Here is a 19,746-nt window from a genome sequence, read left to right on the forward strand (position 1 = left end):
AAATGTTGAGGGTATTCAGGTTTGGAATAGTATTATTTCCCTAGTGAAATGTTCCTTTTATTATTATGTGATAACTCTACCAAATTTTAATAATCCTTTTTGCCTTAAAGTTTATTTTCCTGCTATTAGTAAAAATACTCCAGCTTTCTATTGGTTAGTGCTGGTCTGATATATCTTTTTCCATCTCTTTACTTTCAATATTTCTTTGTCATTATGTTTTAGGTGTGCCTTTTGTAAATAACATATAGCTGGATTTTGTTTTTGATCCAGAGAGTTTCTATCTTTTAACTGGTGAGTTAAATCTGTATATTATGATTACTGACATATTTTTACTTATTTCTCTTATCTTGCTATGTGTTTCTCTTTATCACAATTTCTCTTTGCTTTTCCCCCTCCTTTCCTATTTAGATTATTAGGATTTCTTTATTTCATTTCTCCGTAATGGTCTAGAAGTTATATATACTCTATTTCTATTCTTTTAGTGGTTATTACCTTGAAATTTTTAACTTATATACTGACTTAACAATTATGTCTGTAATTGTCATGACCACTGCAAGAACATGGAATGTTTTAACTTCAATTATCCATCTCATTTTCTGTGTTACTGTTACTTATTATTTGGTCCCATGTTGTGTTATATTCCCCAAATTAATCATTATTCTGTAATTTTCATTTTATAAATTCAATACTTGTTTAGGATTTTCTCACATTTACTGGTTTTCTCTGTTCACTATTGCTTCTTACAACTTAACTCTTTTCTTGTGAGTTCAGTTTATTTCTGAAGTGCCTCCTTGAGATGTCTTTTTAACAACGCTTAATGAATAGTAAACTCTCTTTCTCTTAAAATGCTTTTATTTTGGATTGCATATTCGTTGTTAATTTAGCTATCATAGATATATCTAGCTATGGACTGGTTTATCTTTTTATTTTAAAATAAAACATATGCAAAAACAATAAATGTACAGATTAGGGGTTATTATAAGGCAAGCACTTATAACCATCACTCATGTTAAGAAATAGGAATTTGCCACTCATGGGTATATTTTTATTTAGTTTGCTTGGGACTTTTGCAGTATTTTCTCAAATACATCTTCTAGTTTGCGGATTCTCTCTTTAGTTGTGTCTACTCTGTTTAATCAGCCTGTTTTTTATTACTATATTATTTTCATTTATATAGTTCTATTTGCTTTTTCATATCTTTCTAATCTTTTCTGTACTGCTATGTTGTTTTGTGGATATTGTCCTTCCTTTATGTCTTTCATCTTTTACAACATACTAATCTTTTATAGATTGTTGTTCTAGTATTTCAAGTAATCCCTCTGTTTGGTTTGAGGAGTCCAGTTAACATATTTAGAAATTTTGAGAGTCAAGGGCTTTCTGTATGTGAACCCTGATCCAGCTAGGTTGTGGAAATTTCTCTGATTCTGTCATGTGTTCCAGAGTAGCACCACGTTGACCAGATTTTTTCACTTCCCCATACCATGGAGGACAGAGCAAATTCAGGGCCTAAATCTACAAGAGGCATAAGCCTCGGGATTTGATTTCACAAGGTCAATATTTATGTGTTTGTTTTCTAAGCTAAGGCCCTCCCTTTGTGCAGCTACAGCGTAGGTCATATGCCTTCCTCACTGGTTTTCTGCACCCTCTTCATGGCCGGCATCTAGGGATTCCCCTTCTTTCTTGTGAACACAGTCATAGATGATTAGCAGTACAATATTTACTTCTTTTAAAAAATCAAATATTTCTAGATACTTGTGAGGAGATTTGTCAAAATTAGGATGAGAAAAAACACAAGAGGGAGAAAAAACTTTTCATTGGTAAATTTATGTTTAACTTACAAATTTATCATAAACAAATAAGATCAGAATAAAACATTAGCAAATGAAAGCTAGGGATGATTTAATCTAGTATTTATTGAGAAATGCCTAAGAGCTTGAATTCTCCCTTAGAAGGAAACCAGTTTTTTGTCCAGTGCTATCTGATCTTTCTCTCTAAGGAACAGTGAAACCTCCTTGATCAGCTGATCACTTAAGCATAAGAATACTCTGTATTATCTGCCAGGATGGTACACACATACTGCTTTGACCATTTTTACATTCAAGTAAATTCTCATTCACAGTCTTTTAACTCTGTGCTAGCTTTAATCAGTAAGTTGCTTATAAAATAGTGTGGACTTAAATGCTGCATAGGTTGATTGCCTTTTCTCCTTGAGAAGAATATTACCATAAAAATACTTTGAACAAATAAGAAACAATAGAATTCAACTATGTTATCCTAGCCTTTTTATATCATAGTTCATAAAATATTACCTAAAAATATTTCCTGCCCCCACTACTGACCTTCCCCTGTCATACCTCATCAGTTTATCTTCTTGGTAGAATTATTTGAAAGGCATTCAGTATGCACTCCCGATAACATGCATCTTCTTAGGCAGATAAACACAAATTGAAAAGTAAATTAGGGATATGTTTACAAATAAAAGATAAATTCTTAGGAAGTCAAGGCTGATACACCGTAAGTAAAACCCAGAGGGAGCAACACTTCCACTGAGGAAGAGGAAGCAGATACAGAATTGCAGGAGGCTAAATGGTAATGTTTTAAAATAACAGAGAAACTTAAGAAATGCTTTGTTCACTATTATTTCTCAGTAACTGGAATTTCCCAACACTTAGGCTTTAATTTTTCTGTCTCCTGGAATTTCAATCAAATAGATAATTATTATATTAATGTAGATACTACCTACTCCCTTCCACCACCGCCACCCCCCAAAAATACATAAAACAAACACAAAACAGATAACCTAAAGTGAATGAAAAAGGAGCTCAAAAATCACACAGAGAAGGTAGACGATACCTCTTTGGGCACTTAATGTGGTTCTGAGCTTCCCCTCTGTTGAGACAATCAAGAACTGAGCCTCCATAGTTCTCATTGTCAGAGAAAGGAAGACATGGGAAGTGGTGGTGACTGTCAAACCTTTCTGGCACTTACTAAGATCTATGTGTTTCATACCCTCTTTACACTAAACTTATGAATATCTAGTGTTTTGAAGAAGAGAGTACATATTTTCTTGATCCTCAGCTTTTAGTTTAATCATTGTCTCATACTTAGAAGGAAATGTGTCTAATTTAAAAATGGTTTGACATGGAGCTGCCTGTAAATGGAAGTGAACGTTTATATTTGGTAAAAAGACTGTTTTTCTAAATAAATAAAATCTAGAGAAGCAATCAGTCAAAACTCATTATCTTTTTTTTAAAAGATTTTATTTATTTATTTGACAGAGATCGAGAGCAGGAACACAAGCAGGGGGAGTGGGAGGGGGAGAAACAGGTTTCCCGCTGAGCAAGGAGCCTAATGCAGGGCTTGATCCCAGGACCCCGGGATCATGACCTGAGCCAAAGGCAGACGCTTAACCAGCTGAGCCACCCAGGCACCCCAAAACTCATTATCTTTTTATTCCTAAGCCAGTTTGGAGAATTATTTTTATTTTTTCTTTCAGTATATCTAAACTTGATTTAGGATATAATGTTTTAAAGGTATCTTTTAAGATGAGATTAAATAATAAACACTCTGACTTAACAGTCAGTTATAATAAACAATAAAAAACACTCTGATTTTCATGTTTCTTTATGCCAGCTACACAGTGATTTTGGCTTATCCCAAAAGGCTATTGCATAATAAATAGTATATTAACTAAAAACACTGGTTTTATGAAGTTTGGGGTTTTTTTAAAAAGTAATTTTGTACTATTTCTTTTTTAATACTTCAGTAAACAGATGAATGCTTCCTAACACATTTTTCCTAAGCATGTCTAACAAAGTTAAAAATTATTCGTTAACTTTTTATGCAGAAACTAAATGGAATCAATTTTATTTAGCTTTAATTTTTCTAGTAGTTTAATACAAGATTAGCATTTGGTACTGAAATGATGAAGCAGAGAGATAATATTTGATATATGGTTTGTATTAGCTAGTCAATAACATTATTCTGCCAGGTAACAAAAAAAATTTTCTGCAGCTATAAGCATAAGTAAATTATTTCTTTTAGTTTCTGGGGATGTAATCTTTCAGCAAATGTAGCACTTTTATAAAAAAAAAGAAATGAATCTTAAACCATATTAATTATATGACATATAATATATGTATATTATGATTAAGTAGTTTTAATACACTTGTTACCAAAGTGTTTAAATAAATTCATTATATTTATTGTCTCTGTGCTTAACTTCCCCTAATAAAGTAAAGGACTTCTACTGATTCATTCTATAACATTGCTAGAGTAGTGTTCTTTACTTTTAAAATTGGTAAATAAGAGGAATGCTTATTTTTCTTAAAACCTTGCTAGTGGAAGAAGAGTAAAGTGTAAATTGAAGTTTCCTTTAAAGTAATTTTGTAAAATATTTTAATGGCACCAAAGTGCCTTAAAAAGTTTCAGATACAGCCATAAGAATGTATCTTGTTAAAGAGGAATTTTTTTCCCCTATTTAATATATCTGTATAATAATTTAGATATTTACTCTCCTTTCTTTCATTGGAATGTCTTAAGACACAATTGCTCATTAAATCTAGACCTTTTTTTTTTTAGATTTTTTTTATTTATTTGACAGAGAGAGAGAGAGACAGCAAGAGCAGGAACACAAGCAGGGGGTGTGGGAGAAGGAGAAGCAGACTTCCTGCCGAGCAGGGAGCCCGATGTGGGACTCGATCCCAGGACCCTGGGATCCTGACCTGAGCCGAAGGCAGATGCTTAACGACTCAGCCACCCAGGCGCCCTAAATCTAGACCTTTTTAAAGCTCTACAAAAGAGAAACAACTGTCTTCAAGAGAGAGTCTTTTTATAAAATAAAAACAATTTTACGCATCATTCGAAACATATGATTGGCAGTGTCAAACCTAAACAAAATAAGGTGGGAAGAAATATTTTTCACCATTTTTCATCTTTGGGCTCCCTATTCTCCTTCTTAGAATTTGGTCTCTTTTTTACCTTAAGGGTTCCCAGTGTTTTCCCAATATTGCCTATCTGGAAATAAAGTACTGAAGTATTAGACAGTTTTGTTACCCTACTAGGACTATTTGAAGTTTGCAAAAAGAATGGTACAAGAAACCAATAATTGAAATATACATACATACTGCAAAAAAGAAGAGTGGATGGATGGATGGATGGGTGTGGATGGATGGGTGGATGGATGGGTGTGGATGGATGGGTGGATGGATGGGTGGGTGGATGGATGGATGGGTGGGTGGATGGATGGATGGGTGGATGGATGGATGGATGGGTGGGTGTGGATGGATGGATGGATGGATGGGTGTGGATGGATGGGTGGATGGATGGATGGATGGATGGGTGGATGGATGGATGGGTGGATGGATGGATGGGTGGGTGGGTGTGGATGGATGGATGGATGGGTGGGTGTGGATGGATGGATGGATGGGTGGATGGATGGATGGATGGATGGGTGGGTGGATGGATGGATGAATGGATGGGTGTGGATGAATGGGTGGATGGATGGATGGATGGATGGGTGTGGATGGATGGGTGGATGGATGGATGGATGGATGGATGGATGGATGGGTGGATGGATGGGAGGGTTTCAGGCAAAGGAAGTCTTTGGATAGGACATGCACCCAGGACTCACTATGTAGTGATGATCTGACCTGGTGAGAAGGGGGGAGTCTGTCAAATAGATTCTACCACTACTTTTCTACTGTGGTGTATCTCAACACTAACACGTAATACTGGCTTTTTTTTATCATTTGTCTGGTTTGAAATCAAATGCCTTTTTGTTTGTTTGACTGTTTAAGGCTGAAAGAGCATATTCCTTTTGTGGGACTATTGAATACATGGCACCGGATATTGTCAGAGGTGGAGATTCAGGACATGACAAGGTATGTTCTACACTCCCTTATGTCTCTCCATGAAATGTATAATAAGAACCCTAGTTAATAACTCGGGTCCAGTCTCTTCATCAGAGCCCTGTTTCTGGTATTGTCTTACCTTCATTGTTTTCTCCCCTTCGCTTTGGATACATGAACAAATTATGATATCTAGAGTTTTAGAGGAAAAAGATAGACTTTGTTGATTATCTCTTGAACAGAAATAAGCTTTGTAACAGTCCTTGGAGAAAGAAAAAAAATCCTGCATTCAAGATAGTCCAAGTTTGTTTTCCTTACACCCTCTAAAAACCTCACTTCCCTTTGTTTGTGCAAAGTGAAGATTGTAGAGGAAGCATCTTAAGCAGTTTTGTTGTAAAATCTAGGTCACATATTTTTTCTCCCTGTATTAAAGGGTAAGATTTCTTTGGTGCCATCTTAATGCTTTTGCTGTATTAGTAATTTTCTCCAAATAAGGAATTTTGACTATTTTTTATTCCTCATCTTCCCTTCTCCCACATCCCTTTTCAAAATCCCACGTATTCAGTCCAAGTATCTTAAGTGTGGAGAAACTTTGGTCTCCTTACTAATACTAATCATATACTTAAAGCCTGTTCTTCAAGTTGGTGTGGTATTGGTTTCAGGCCATATGATTAGGAGTCTGATTGTTGATCTGTATCATCTCAACAGCTGCTTTTAAATCCAATAGCAAAACATTCTGAGGGTCCTGACTCCGGTGGCAGTAAAACGGCTTGTATAAATAAAATAATTGAATTGCTGGTTTCATTTACTGCATGGTATTCTTTGAAACTGTTGTCCCCAACAGTTTAATAGGAATTTATAACTGTTAAAATTTGAAAATTACCTTCTAAGACCTAATGTAACCGATTTTTAAGGATGGAAACCTTATAGAACCTACTAGAATTCCTGTATACCTGAGTCTGGAATATAGCTAGTCAATAAATACTCTTTCCTGTTCGTGGAACACCTTGATGACTTTGAGGTAATTAAATGTGACAATATATGCAAAATGCTTATTAGTGTACCTGGCTCCACACTGTTCCTTTTATGATTGCAGTCGGCCAGATCATGTTTTATATGTCATCGTTACGTATTTTCTTTAAAATAGCTCTAGGTTCATAAATTTTGCATCATCTCTCTGAAATCTTTGCCCTGAAATTTGGAAGCAGGGTTAAAAATTTTAGCACCCAGTTAATATCTCTTGGTGTAAGTTTGTGTATTCAACAAATATTGAAATCTTGATTTGCCTAATTATAAAAGAACTAATGTCAGCGTTCTTTAAACTCGGCTCTCAGTTCAGGTAACTGCATTTATAAGTTGCTTTCCAATTTAGGTCTCATCTTATTTTATATTATTTAAGTATCTTCATGTTTCCCACAATTGAAGACTCACATTAATGAAGATGTATGTGATTGGTCCTATAAGAAGAATTGAAAATTTAGGTGGTTATGAAATATGATACCATTAGATGGGATTTTTTTATTTTTGTTCTTTGAGTTCGAGGAATTTCATAATATTTATTGGCGCTAAATAGTTAATAAAAATACTGAATGTTCCTTTTCTTTTTCCCCATCATAAGTCTAAAGATTTTACTTAGAGTTTTTAATATTTGGGGTGCCTGGGTGGCTCAGTCGGTTAAGCAACCGCCTTTGGCTCAGGTCATGATCCCGGAGTCCCAGGATCGAGTCCCACATCGGGCTCCCCACTCAGTGGGGAGTCTGCTTCTCCCTCTGACCCTTCCCCATCTTGTGCTCTCTCTGTCTCTTTCTCTGTCTCTCTCTCACTCTCAAATAAATAAAATCTTTAAAAAATTATAATAAAATAAAATTTAAAAAAAAAATTTTTAATTAACCAAAATAAAACCATTACTTAATGATTTAGGAAATAATGAAAACACTTTTAGCCCCTTGATTGACTTCACTGTGTTTAAATTCTATTCTGAGAATACCCGGACATTTGTTCTCTAAATGTCTTTCTTGCAAGTGCTTCATTTAATATTTCTTACACAGAAAGCTATATACAAAATCTTTTTGTTAAAATATTTTTCAAACATATAGTTTTATTCTGTTCATTTTCCTTTCTTATAAAATATATATTCATATTCTATAAAATGATATTATTGTTTTATAGGCAGTTGACTGGTGGAGTTTAGGTGTTCTAATGTATGAATTACTAACTGGAGCATCTCCTTTCACTGTTGATGGGGAGAAGAATTCCCAAGCTGAGATATCTAGGTAAGATTTAACAAAATAAAATAAATGTATTGTTTTCTCAAAGAAACTTATCAAATTTCTGAAATTAAGGCTGATAGAAAAGATAATCTTTTAAATGAGGGTAGACAAAATAATGTTCAAGTGGTAAATTTCCATTTATATTCATATAGAATGTAGATATATAACATTTATATTTCTTTATATTTTATGTGCCCACTTAGATCTTAAGTCTCAAAAAGATAGTGTCAAATTTTTTATGCAATCCAAAGCACTTCATATATTATCTTAACCTAGCACATCATATATTGAGAAGTGTATTTGTTCGACATTTTTTCCCTACTGTATACCGAATGTAATTTCTTTGCAAATAAAGAAAAAGTAGTGATGTTTTCCACTCACGGATATATAGGCTCAATAGAAACAAATACCATAAAATCACCCTCCTGTAGGTTACCAGAGTAGCTTATTCTATTCTTTTCTTCATAGCTGCTGTCACAATTGCAGTGTTTCGTATGTGTTCATAGTTACATGATTCACGTCTGTCTGTCCCACTAGATTGTAAGCTCTGTGAGAGCAAGGTGCATGTCTGGCTTTGACCTTCAGGATTGTATGCTCATGTGCCGGCACAGTGCTTCCTGTGCAGAATTCAGTAAATATTTTTGGAATGAAATGGATTAATGAACAAATAAATGAACAGTGATAAAACATTATACTGATTACTAGTTATGTTTTTGTCCTGTTTTTACTTGAATTCTGTAACTTTGAGAACAGATTTGACATTAAAAATTAAAAATTGAGACTTCCACCAAGATGGAATAACAGGGACCCGATTTACTTTCCTGCCTGGAACAGTTTTTAAAATGGGCAAAATATATGAAACAGCACTATCGAAGACACTGAACATCTAGCAGTGAAGGACAGTGAACACAGAGAGACGGAAAATAAATGAGGTGAGCCCTCTGATTGCCCAGCTTACTGCCTTGAGAGAGTATCCAGGCTGCAGCACAGGGAGGGGAGGCCCAGGCAGAGTGGAGGAGATGGAACTGAGTCCAGGAGGACCAGGCAGCTAGAGTTTGCAGGGCAGAGTCAGAGAGACGTCCAGAGACTTGCAGAAGGTACCTCTTGGGTATTCAGTGAAGTACTGATAAGCACTCATGTGTGAGGGAGCTACTCAGTATAGTTCAGATGTGATTTCTCTCTAAACTGATCTATAGATTCATCACAATCACAGTCCCAGCAGGCTGTTTTGGGGGGTTTTTTGTTTTGTTTTCTTTTGTTTTTCTGTAGAAGTTGACAACCTAAAATTCATAGAGGCATGTAGAGGACATAGAAGAGCCAAATCACCTTTGAAAAAGTAGACCAAAGTTGATTTCAGGCCTTATAAGCTACACTGATTAGAACACTGTGGTGTTCATACTGAGATATACAAATCATCAATGAACTAGATTAGCAAGTCCGGAAACAAAACCACACAGATATAGACCATTGTTTCTGTTTTTTGTTTTGTTTCGTTTTGTTTACAAAGGTGCAAAGTCAGTTTGGTGGAGAAAAGATAGTCTTTTCAGCAAATGCTAGAACCATTGGCTATCATATGGGGGGGAAATGAACTTCAATAAATACTTTGCACTTTATAGAAAAATTAAAAATAGATCATAGACCTAAATGTAAAATCTAAAACTACAACATTTCTGGAAGAAAACATAAAGGAAAATCTTTGTGACCTTGGGTTAGGCAAAGATTTCCTAGATTGGACACAAAAAGTGCAATCCATAAAAGAAAACACTGATAAATTGGACTTCATCAAAATTAAATACGTGTGCTCTTTGAAGGAAACACAGAGACTGGAAAGACAAGCCACGAAGTGGGAGGAAATGACACATCCTTCCTCTGATAGATGACTGGTATCCAGAATACATAAGGGACTCTCAAAACTCAAGGCGAATAAAAGCCCTCCATTTTGAAAAATGGGCAAAAGATTTTAACAGTTCACCAGAGAAGATCTATGAGCGGCAAATAAGCAGGCGAAAAGATGACCAATATCATTAGTCTTTAGGGAAACGCAGACTAAACCACGGGGAGATGCTACTGTGTGCTCACTGGAGTGGCTACCAATGAAGAGTCAGATTATAGCAGGGTTCTCTGGAGGAACAAAACCATTACGGTTCATAGGGGATGTATTATAAGGAATCAGCTCACATGATTATGGAGGCTGAGAAGTCCCAGAATCTAACGTCTGCAAACTGGAGACCCAGTCCTGAGAATAAGAGGAGCCCTGTGGGTGTAAATCCCAGTCCAGTGGCAGAAGACCAGCATCCTGTGTTAAGCAGGCAGGCAGCAAGGGCCTGAATCCTCTCTTCCTCTGCTTTTTTTTTTTTTCCTCAGGCCCTCAAGGGATTGGTTGCTGTCCACCCACACTGGGGAGAGGATTCTACTTTACTGAGCCCACCAATTCAGATGCTAATTTCATTGAGAATACCCTCACAGATACACCCATGGCAATGTCAAATTTGGGCAACCCATAGCCCAGTCAAGTAACACTTTGGATTAACCATCACAGGTCCACCCCTGTTGGTTTGGCAGCCATGCACATCTCCTTAAGCTGAACTTAATCTCGAAATAAAGACAATAACGAGGTCATAATTCCACCAAACGTGATACAGCTATCCTACATACAATGGAAAACCCACTAACCCCTTACATAAAATCCTTAAATGATGCTCGCTTTTCTTGAAATCCCGTAACTTAGATACTGTGATAAAAATTAACAGTACTTAAATGTCATGATATAAAGTCAGTGCATCTTGTCTTACATGATAAAGGAATAAGAGGAAAGACAACAAAGACATATTGTAACATATGTATTAAAATGATTTATGCACACGTATTCCCACACAGATACACGCATAACAAGAGGAGGAAATACAGCAATTTTTGTAACAGGTTTTGGGGTCATAGGTGGTATTTATGACTACCTTCTTCCACTACCAACTCTGTATTTCCCTCGTTTTCAGCAAGTACCTTGTGGAATGACCCAGACAGTCATTCCTGAAGAATCTGGGCCTTTAGTACTTCTGCCTAGATTGGGTTGTTAGAGTTTTCAATTGACCTTAATCACAGGGCATGGTAATACTAATAGATACCCTAAGGGATCTCCTGTATTTCAGCCACTCTTCCTTACTTTCATTGTGGAGTAGTAGTCCAATTTCCCCTTAGTAGTGAGGATTGATCACACCAGCCAGCACGAGAACTCCCTTTGCTGTTGATTTAGAGGCACAAGGAGCCCAAAGTAGTTGGGTGGCTGTCTTAATTTCCAACTCAATGGAATCATTCATGTGTGTCTCTTGGTGGAAGCATTCCTTTTCCTAGAACTAAGACCTCTAGGCTAGCAAAGCATAAAGTCAGGGGAACAGGAAGCAAACATTTTGCTAGTGAGTCACTTGGGAGTACTAGTGAGTGGCGCCATTCCCAGTTCCACCCCATGATTTCTGGGTCCATGAATCCTGGTAGGGGAGAAACTGCACCATATATTGGATGTGGATTCAGAGCATTTACAGCCTTCTGGAGAACCTTGCTAGAGCCCTGAAACATATTGTCACCTAGATCACACTGTATCTGTGTCTTCAAAAGGCCATTCCACTGTCCTATCACACCAGCTCCTTCAAGATGGTAGAGAACTTGGTAAGCCCAGTGAATTCCATGAGTGTGAGCCCACTGTACACTTCTTTTGCTATGAAGTGAGTTCCTTGATTAGAAGCCATGCTTTGTAGAATACCATGACAGTGCTTAAAGCATTTTGGAAGTCCACAGATGGTTGTTTTGGCAGAAGCACTGCATGCAGGGAAAAGTAAATCCGTATCTAGAGTAAGCATCTGTTCCAGGTAGGATGAAACATTGCCCCTTCCGTAATGGAAGCAGTCCCAGGTAATCAACCTACCACCATGTAACCGGCTGACCACCCTGGGCATTGGTGCCATATTGGGCACTCAGTGTTGGTCTCTGCTGCGGGCAGATTGGGCGCTCAGCAGGAGTCATAGCCAGGTCAGCCTTGGTGAGGAGAAGTCCATGCTGCTGGGCCCGCACATAACCTCCTTCCTTACCACCACAGCCACTATGTTCATGGCCCACTGTGTGATGATAGGGTTGACTGGAGAAAGAGACTGACTGGTATCTACGGAAGAGATCATCCTATTCACTTGATTATTAAAATCCTCCTTGCTGATGTCACCCTTTGGTGAGCATTCACATGGGACACAAATATCTCCACATTTTTTCCCCCATTCAGAGAGGTTTACCATGTACCTCTTACTCATATATCTTTGTCAACCAGACTTCCTTGTCACCAATATTCTTTTTTTTTCCTTTCTTTCCTTTTTTTTTTTTTAAATAACGTAATGTATTATTTGTTTCAGGGGTACAGGTCTGTGATTCATCAGTCTTACACAGTCCACAGCGCTCACCATAGCATATACCCTCCCCAGTGTCCATCACCCAGACACCCCATCCTTCTGATCCCCCTCCACTCCAGCAACCCTCAGTTTGTTTCCTGAGATTAAGAGTCTCTTACGGTTTGTCTCCCTCTCTGGTTTCGTCTTGTTTCATTTTTCCCTCCCTTCCCCTATGAGCCTCTGTCTTGTTTCTCAAATTCCTCGTATCAGTGAGATCATATACTTGGCTTTCTCTGGTTGACTTATTTCACTTAGCATAATACCCTCTAGTTCCATCCACATCGTTGCAAATGGCAAGATTTCATTTTTTTTGATGTCTGCATAATATTCCATTGTATATATACCCCACATCTTCTTTATCCATTCATCTGTTGTTGGACATCTAGGCTCTTTCCATAGTTTGGCTATTGTGGACATTGCTGCTAGAAACATTGCGGTGCAGGTGCCCCTTCAGATCACTACATTTGTATCTTTGGGGTAAATACCCAGTAGTGCAATTCCTGGGTCATAGGGTAGCTCTATTTTCAACTTTCTGAGGAAGCTCCATACTGTTTTCCAGAGTGGCTGCACCAGCTTGCATTCCCACCAACGGCGTAGGAGGGTTCCCATTTCTCCGCATCCTCACCAATATCTGTCGTTTCCTGACTTGTTAATTTTAGCCATTCTGACTGGTGTGAGGTGGTATCTCATTGAAGTTTCGATTTGTATTTTCCTGATGCTGAGTGATGTTGAGCAATATTCTAATCTTACTTCTTCCAAGTCCCTGACCATCCAGCCAAACCATTGGCCACTGCCCATTAGTCAGTGTAAAATTGCACGTCTGGCCATTTCTCCTTCCAAGCAAAATGAACATCCAGGTCACTGCTCCAAGTCCTGCCTGCTGGGAAGATTTCCCTTCACGGTGTCCTTCAGGGATGTGCCAGAAAGGAGCTATAGCGCTGCAGCTGTCCACTTTCGGATGATGCCTGCATATCATACAGAACTCTCTGTAAACAAGGCCTGAGTCTTCTCTTCCTTTGTCAGCTATCATAGGGAACCACCCATGAAGCCATAGATGCAGACTGGGAGAGAGGAGGCGTTGTAGCGGGAGCAGGGAGGTTGGGCATCTGGGTTGCTGGTTCATGTAACTTGTGCCTTCGGGACCTGCTCAGGCTCCATCTCGTGTCTACTACCTCCACTTGATGAGGGAGTGCTGCTGATGGATCAGATAACACCCCATATATGATGGGCATCTCAGGTCTCATGGAACTTGGGGGCCCATGGTTAAGTGTTCAGTCTCTGTTTAGGCCCAGTAGCAGACCAAGAGCTGTTTCTCAAAAGGGAAGTAGTTATCTGCAGAAGATGACAGGGTTTTGCTCCAAAATCCTGTGAGTTGGTACTGCAGTTCACCTATAGGGGCCTGCCAGAGGTTCTAAAAGCTTCCCTTTCTCCCACTGGCACCTCAGGCACTATTGAATCTGCTGGAACATACGGCCCGAGGGGCAGAGCAGCTTGAACAGTAGCCGGGACCTGCTGCAGAGCTTTCTCTTGTTCTGGGCCCCACTCAGCAGCAGCTTCTCAGGTCACTTGGAAAACAGGCTGGAGCCCTCCTCCCAAATGAGGACTGTGTTACCTCCAAGATCCGAAGAGGCCCGCTAGGCATCGTCCCTCTTTTTTAATTGTAGGAGGGGTCAGATGCAACAACTTATCCTTCACCTTGGAAATAGTATCTTGACATGCCCCATACTGCTGGACCCCCTAGAAATCTAGAGTAGTTTCTACTTCTTGCTCACCAGGTCCAATCAGCATAAGGTCATCAGTATAACAGATCATGTGTGATACAGAAGAGAAAGGTGATCAGGAGCCTCAAAAACAACTAAATTAGGACATAGGGCTGGAGAACTGATGTACCCCTGAGGTAGGACAGTAAGGGTACATTGTTAGCCTTGCTAGCTGAAAGCAACTCCGTCTGGTGGGCCTTATGGCCAGTGATGGAGAAAAAGGCATATGCCGGATGAATAGCTGTGTACCGGGGTGTGTGTGTGAATTTGCTCAAGCCCCGAAACCACATCTGGTACAGCACTGCAGTTGAAGTCCACCACCTGGTTAAGTTGATGATACTCCGGTGTCCTCTCCAAGATCCATCCGTCTCCTGCACAGGCCCAACAGGCAAGGGGGTGGCTGGGGATCACCACTCCTACGTCTTTCAAGGCTCTGATGGTGGCACTAATCTCTGCAATCCCCCACGAATGCTCTATTACTTTCAGTTTTACGATTTCCCGAGGTAGAGGCAGTTCTGATGGCTTCTATTTTGCCTTTTCCGCTATAATTGCCTTGCCTCCACAGGTCAGGGAACCAATGTGGGGATCGTGCCAGCAGCTAAATCTGTCTCTTCTGATTATGCATTCTGGAACTGGGGAAATAACCACAGGATGGCATCAGGGACCCACTGAAGCCACCACGAGTTGGAGCTGAAACTCTACTTGTCACCTGACCTCCATAAGCCCCTACTCTGGTGGGCCACAGTGATGTTTGGGATCTCCTGGAATTAGTGTCAGTTCAGAGCCAGAGTCTGGTAGTCCCCAGAAAGTCTGGTTATTTCCTTTTCGCCAATAAACAGTTCCTCTGATAAAAAGCTATAGTCCCCTTCGGGGAAGGCCGGGAGAAAGATTCACAGTATAAATTTTCAGGGTCCTTCCTGAAGGCGACCCACCTTCCCCTTCATTCAAGAGGTTCTGGGGTATGTAAACTGGCTCAAGTGTGGGAATCGATTGAGGGGCCGTTGACTGGGGGAGGGCAGAGGAGACGACAAAGGGACACCAGGAACCTTTGGAGGGTGGTTGGGTGTGTTCCTCTGTTTGGTTGTGGCAGTGATTTCACAGGTGTACACGTACGTCAGAACTTAACAAAGCATACACTTTGTGTGTGGGAAGTTTACTGTGCATCAGTTTTACTTTAATAAAACTGTTAAATTTTTCTAAACATACCTATTATAGGACAGATTAGGAAGGAAATAATTTCTCACTATTCCAGTTTACTTAATTCCAAAGTGATCAGTAATATTTCTTGTTAAAGTCATTAACTTAAAATTTTTTAATATGACTTTGCTTATTTTAAATGGGCCTCTTAACAGTTTGGAGATGCCTCAGAATTATAGGAAAACTTGGTCATGGTCTTGAGCATTTGGGTCCCTTTGCAAGGTCATATCTGTCATGGTGACAGGTGCAAAGGGCAGCCTTAATCTGACAGCATTAAATAGAGCCTCCTCTGACTGATTCCCCACTCTCTGAGTCCACGTCCACAAGCAGTCTGCTTACAGTTTTTCTTTCCTTCATAGGACTGCCTACAGGGAGGTAATATATTGCTGATTATGATGGCAGGAGTATTCTAAACCAAGTGATGTTCAAATTTAAAGTGCTTTTATTTTATTGCCTTTAGATCAATCATTTGGCATTCTGGTTTTAGAAAGAGAAAGAGCCTGAATCGGGGTGTCTAAAATCTTGAAACTAGAACATACTTTTCAAGAACTTAAATAGGATTCTTGCCCTTTAACCAATTAATTATCCATTTTGTCATGTTGTTAATTTTCTTTAAAGCTTAGTGTTAACCTATGATTACATGGTTTTTGGTTGTTACTGAAATTTGTAACAGTGTAATAATTAAATTATCCTACACTACCTTTTCCTTTCAGGGTAATCATTCTGGTTGTCTTTCCTGGTGTAAAGTCTTTCATAGTCTTTCAAAATATATACAATGGGATATTATTACTCAGCCATAAAAGAGGATGAGATTTTTACCATTTGCGACAACATGGATGGACCTAGAGGGTATTATCCTATGTGAAATAAGTCAAACAGAGAAAGACAAATACCATATAATTTCACTTATATGTGGAATCTAAAAAGCTAAACAAACAAACAAAGCAGAAACAGACCCATAAATACATAAAACAAACTGGTGGTTGTGGGGGCGTATAGAATGGGCAAAACAGGTGAAGGGAATTGGGAGATCCAGGCTTCTGGTGACAGAATGAATAAGTCATGGGGATGAAAGGTACAGCGCAGAGAATATGGTCAGTGGTGCTGTGATCCTGCGTGGTGACACAGGGTAGCCACACTTGGGAGGAGCAGAGCATAGCATACAGACTTGCTGAATTCACTATGCCGCACACCCCAAACTAATGTAACATTGTGTCAACTCTCCTGCCATTAAAAAAAAAAAAACATAAATTTAAAAAGGGAAAAAGAAATGTACCATTCTGATAAATGCATCATTATCTTGTCCCCTGTCTTAATTAGCCAAGGGCGTTTTTCTCATCACTGAATTCTTCATGTTTGTGATCTTCCCTGAATGCTGCATACTTTCTAGAGCTTTTTTTTTTTTTAGAGATTTTAGAGATTTTTTTTTAGAGATTTTTTTTTAAAGATTTTACTTATTTATTTGTCAGAGAGAGAGAGAGAGAACACAAGCAGTGGGAGTGGCAGGCAAGGCAGAGGGGGAAGCAGGCTCCCTGCCGAGCAGGGAGCCCGATGCGGGGCTCGATCCCAGGATGCTGGGATCATGACCTGAGCCGAAGGCAGCTTCCCAACTGACTGAGCCACCCAGGCGTCCCCTTTCTAGACTAGCTTTTACTTGAGCTGCTTCAAAATAACAGCATATCCAAGTTATCTACCTGCCTGTAACTGTTAGGTAGCCTAAAACCAGAATAAGAATGTTTCTCTGGTATATCAAATCTTAGAATACAGTAAGAATTTAGAAGGAGAGGAAAACTTTCTCCCTGCCGTAAGAATCCCTTCAACAGGGTCCCCGTGGTCCCCTCCCTTCTGTGTGAGTGCCATCAACGAGCGGATGGCCCAGGCATGCAAGGTACTTTCAGGGAAGCCCCTTCCATTATTGAACAACTTCCTTGTATAAAATCCTGCCTCCTTAACATAAGCTGAAATCCACTTCCTCTAACCTCTGCATGTCGATGCTGGTCCCATCCTCCAGTGGACATATCCATGTTTCTTCCAGACATTGCTTTAGGGATCTGAAGATAGTTTTATTAACGATAAAGTTTTTGTTAGCTTTTCTGAGTCTGTCTTATTTTTATTTCATGTACACAGCATGTGCTTTTCTTACTTGTGTGTCTCCCGCTAGCTTTTATTCGCTTTCTGTGTAGAACCCCTTCTTTCAGGCTCTGGGTTACTGCTGCATGCGAAGGTGTCCATCCCGCCTCTAGTATCTCTTGTTGGTTCTTCTGGCCGCCCCTCGTCCTTCACTGGCCTGGGGCTTTGAATCCTGTGTCCTCACCTGAGAATCAGGATACAGAGGGTCTGTGTGCAGTTCTTCCGTCCTCTCTGACAGCATTGTGCCTCATTTTCTCTGACTTTGAAATGTCGAAAATATTTGCCATGAGGTGTTCATTTGGCATTTCATAATCCGTCAGTAAAATATGCTTTGTTAATGTGTCTCATTGTACTGTTATAAGCATAATGTTATATAAGTTCAGGTCTCGATGTTATCAAAATAATAATAATATTTGCTGTACAGTTTTGGTCAGGGGTTAGCAAAACTACAACCCGCAGGTCAGCTCCCTTCCTTCTGCCTGTTTCTGTGTGGCCTGTGAGCTCTGAATGGTTTTTACATTCCATGTTACATTCTTGAGTGGTTGAAAAAGTCAAAAGATGAACAGTATTTTCTGACACGTGAATATTATATGGAATTTGAGTTTCACTGTCCATCAGTAAAATTGTACTAGAACACAGCCATGCTCCTTTATTGGAGGATCGTCTCCGGCTCCTTTGGGGACCACTGCAGCAAAGGTGAAGAGTTGCCCCAGAGCCTGCATAGCTTACAAAGCCTACAGTATTTATTGTCTGGCCTTACATTGCTTATTCCTTATCCATTGCTAAGTAACAAACTGCCTCAAAACTCAGTGGCTTAAAACAACATTCATTGACTGTCTCAGAGTTTCCGTGGCTGAGGAATCTGGGCACAGCTTAACTAAACCCTCTACTTCCAGGTCACTCACAGGCTGCAGGCGGAGTGCTGGCCGGGCTGTAGTTCTCTCAAGGCTCACCTGGGAACAGATCTGCTTCCAAGCACGTGTGTTTGTTGGCAGGATTCGGTTCCTCTGGGCCATTGGACCGAGGGCCTCCGTTCTTGGCTGGCTGTCAGCCAAAGACCACCCTTCAGTGCCTCACCAAGTGGGCCTCTCTGACTTGGCCACTTGCTTCCTCAAAACGTGCGGGCAGGAAGGGAATGGAGAGGGTCTCCAGGAAGGGGGCGGGGGGGCTGTTTTGTAACCTAATCGTGAAAGTGGCATCCTGTCACCTTTACACACAGTATTGTTTATAAGAAAGTCACTAGGTCAGGGGCGCCTGGGTGGCTCAGTCGGTTAAGCATCCACCTCTTGGTTTTGGTTCAGGTCGTGGTCTCAAGGTTGTAAGGTGGAGCCCGGCATCGGGCTCCGTACTCAGCGTGGAGTCTGCTTGAGATTCTCTCTCTGCTCCTCCTGTTCATGCCCTCTTTCTTTCTAAAATAATTAATAAATAAGTCTTAAAAATAAAAGAAAAAGAAGTCACTAGGTCCTGCGCATACCTTAAGGGAAGAACTAACATGAGGGAGTTACTGTGACTACAGGGAGACTGTGATCGTTGGAGACAATCTTAGAGGTGTGCCTCCCATGGGTCCTTACAGAAAGTTTGCTGACCTCCGGGTTAGGTAACTGACTTCTTAATTGATTAATTGTCCTCCCAAGGAGTGTCTCTCTTTAGGTAATTACTATAGTGCCTTGATTTTATGTGTCATAGTATAGTCTTCTAAAGCAAAATTAAATTAGTAATTCTCTTGGATTCTTTTATTCTATCCATGTCGATTAGTCATTAACACCTTGAATTAACTCATTTGTATTTTTTAAAATTGTCTGCTTATAGATGTCTTGCTTTTAGAGTTATGCATAGAATAACTATAAGAAGCATCATTATTTCTTACCCTGTTTTAAGAGCTCATTTCCCACCCCACCCCCCGGCTTTCATATCTTTCTTACATTTTTATGATAAAATCCTTAATCAGCATATTTTATAAAGCCTTCTTGATTCCCAGTGTGCTATTCATTTTTTCTTTTCTTCCTCATTTTAGGTATTTGTGTACCCATTAGCAGCATCTGTGTTGGGAGGTTTTTTCCCCTAGTTACCCCCAAATCCATTAATGTTCCTCACAATAGATTTCATCTACACA

The 19,746-nt window shown here is 39.5% G+C and overlaps 1 protein-coding gene across 1 annotated transcript in view; it reads left to right on the plus strand.

The window, feature by feature from the left end:
• The window catches only part of RPS6KA5 (ribosomal protein S6 kinase A5), a 178,428-nt gene that overhangs the window by 123,043 nt on the left and 35,639 nt on the right, over nucleotides 1-19,746 (plus strand). Inside the window, exons 6-7 of the mRNA XM_028099153.2 lie at nucleotides 5,799-5,882; nucleotides 8,019-8,122. Of these exons, the coding sequence (XP_027954954.2) occupies nucleotides 5,799-5,882; nucleotides 8,019-8,122 (188 nt within the window). The remainder of the gene's footprint in view (nucleotides 1-5,798; nucleotides 5,883-8,018; nucleotides 8,123-19,746) is intronic.

This window comes from Eumetopias jubatus, unplaced genomic scaffold (genome assembly GCF_037043125.1).
Source record: "Eumetopias jubatus isolate StellerSeaLion01/CBP00866 unplaced genomic scaffold, mEumJub1_p1.0 scaffold_7, whole genome shotgun sequence".
Classification (NCBI taxonomy): Eukaryota; Metazoa; Chordata; class Mammalia; order Carnivora; family Otariidae; genus Eumetopias; species Eumetopias jubatus.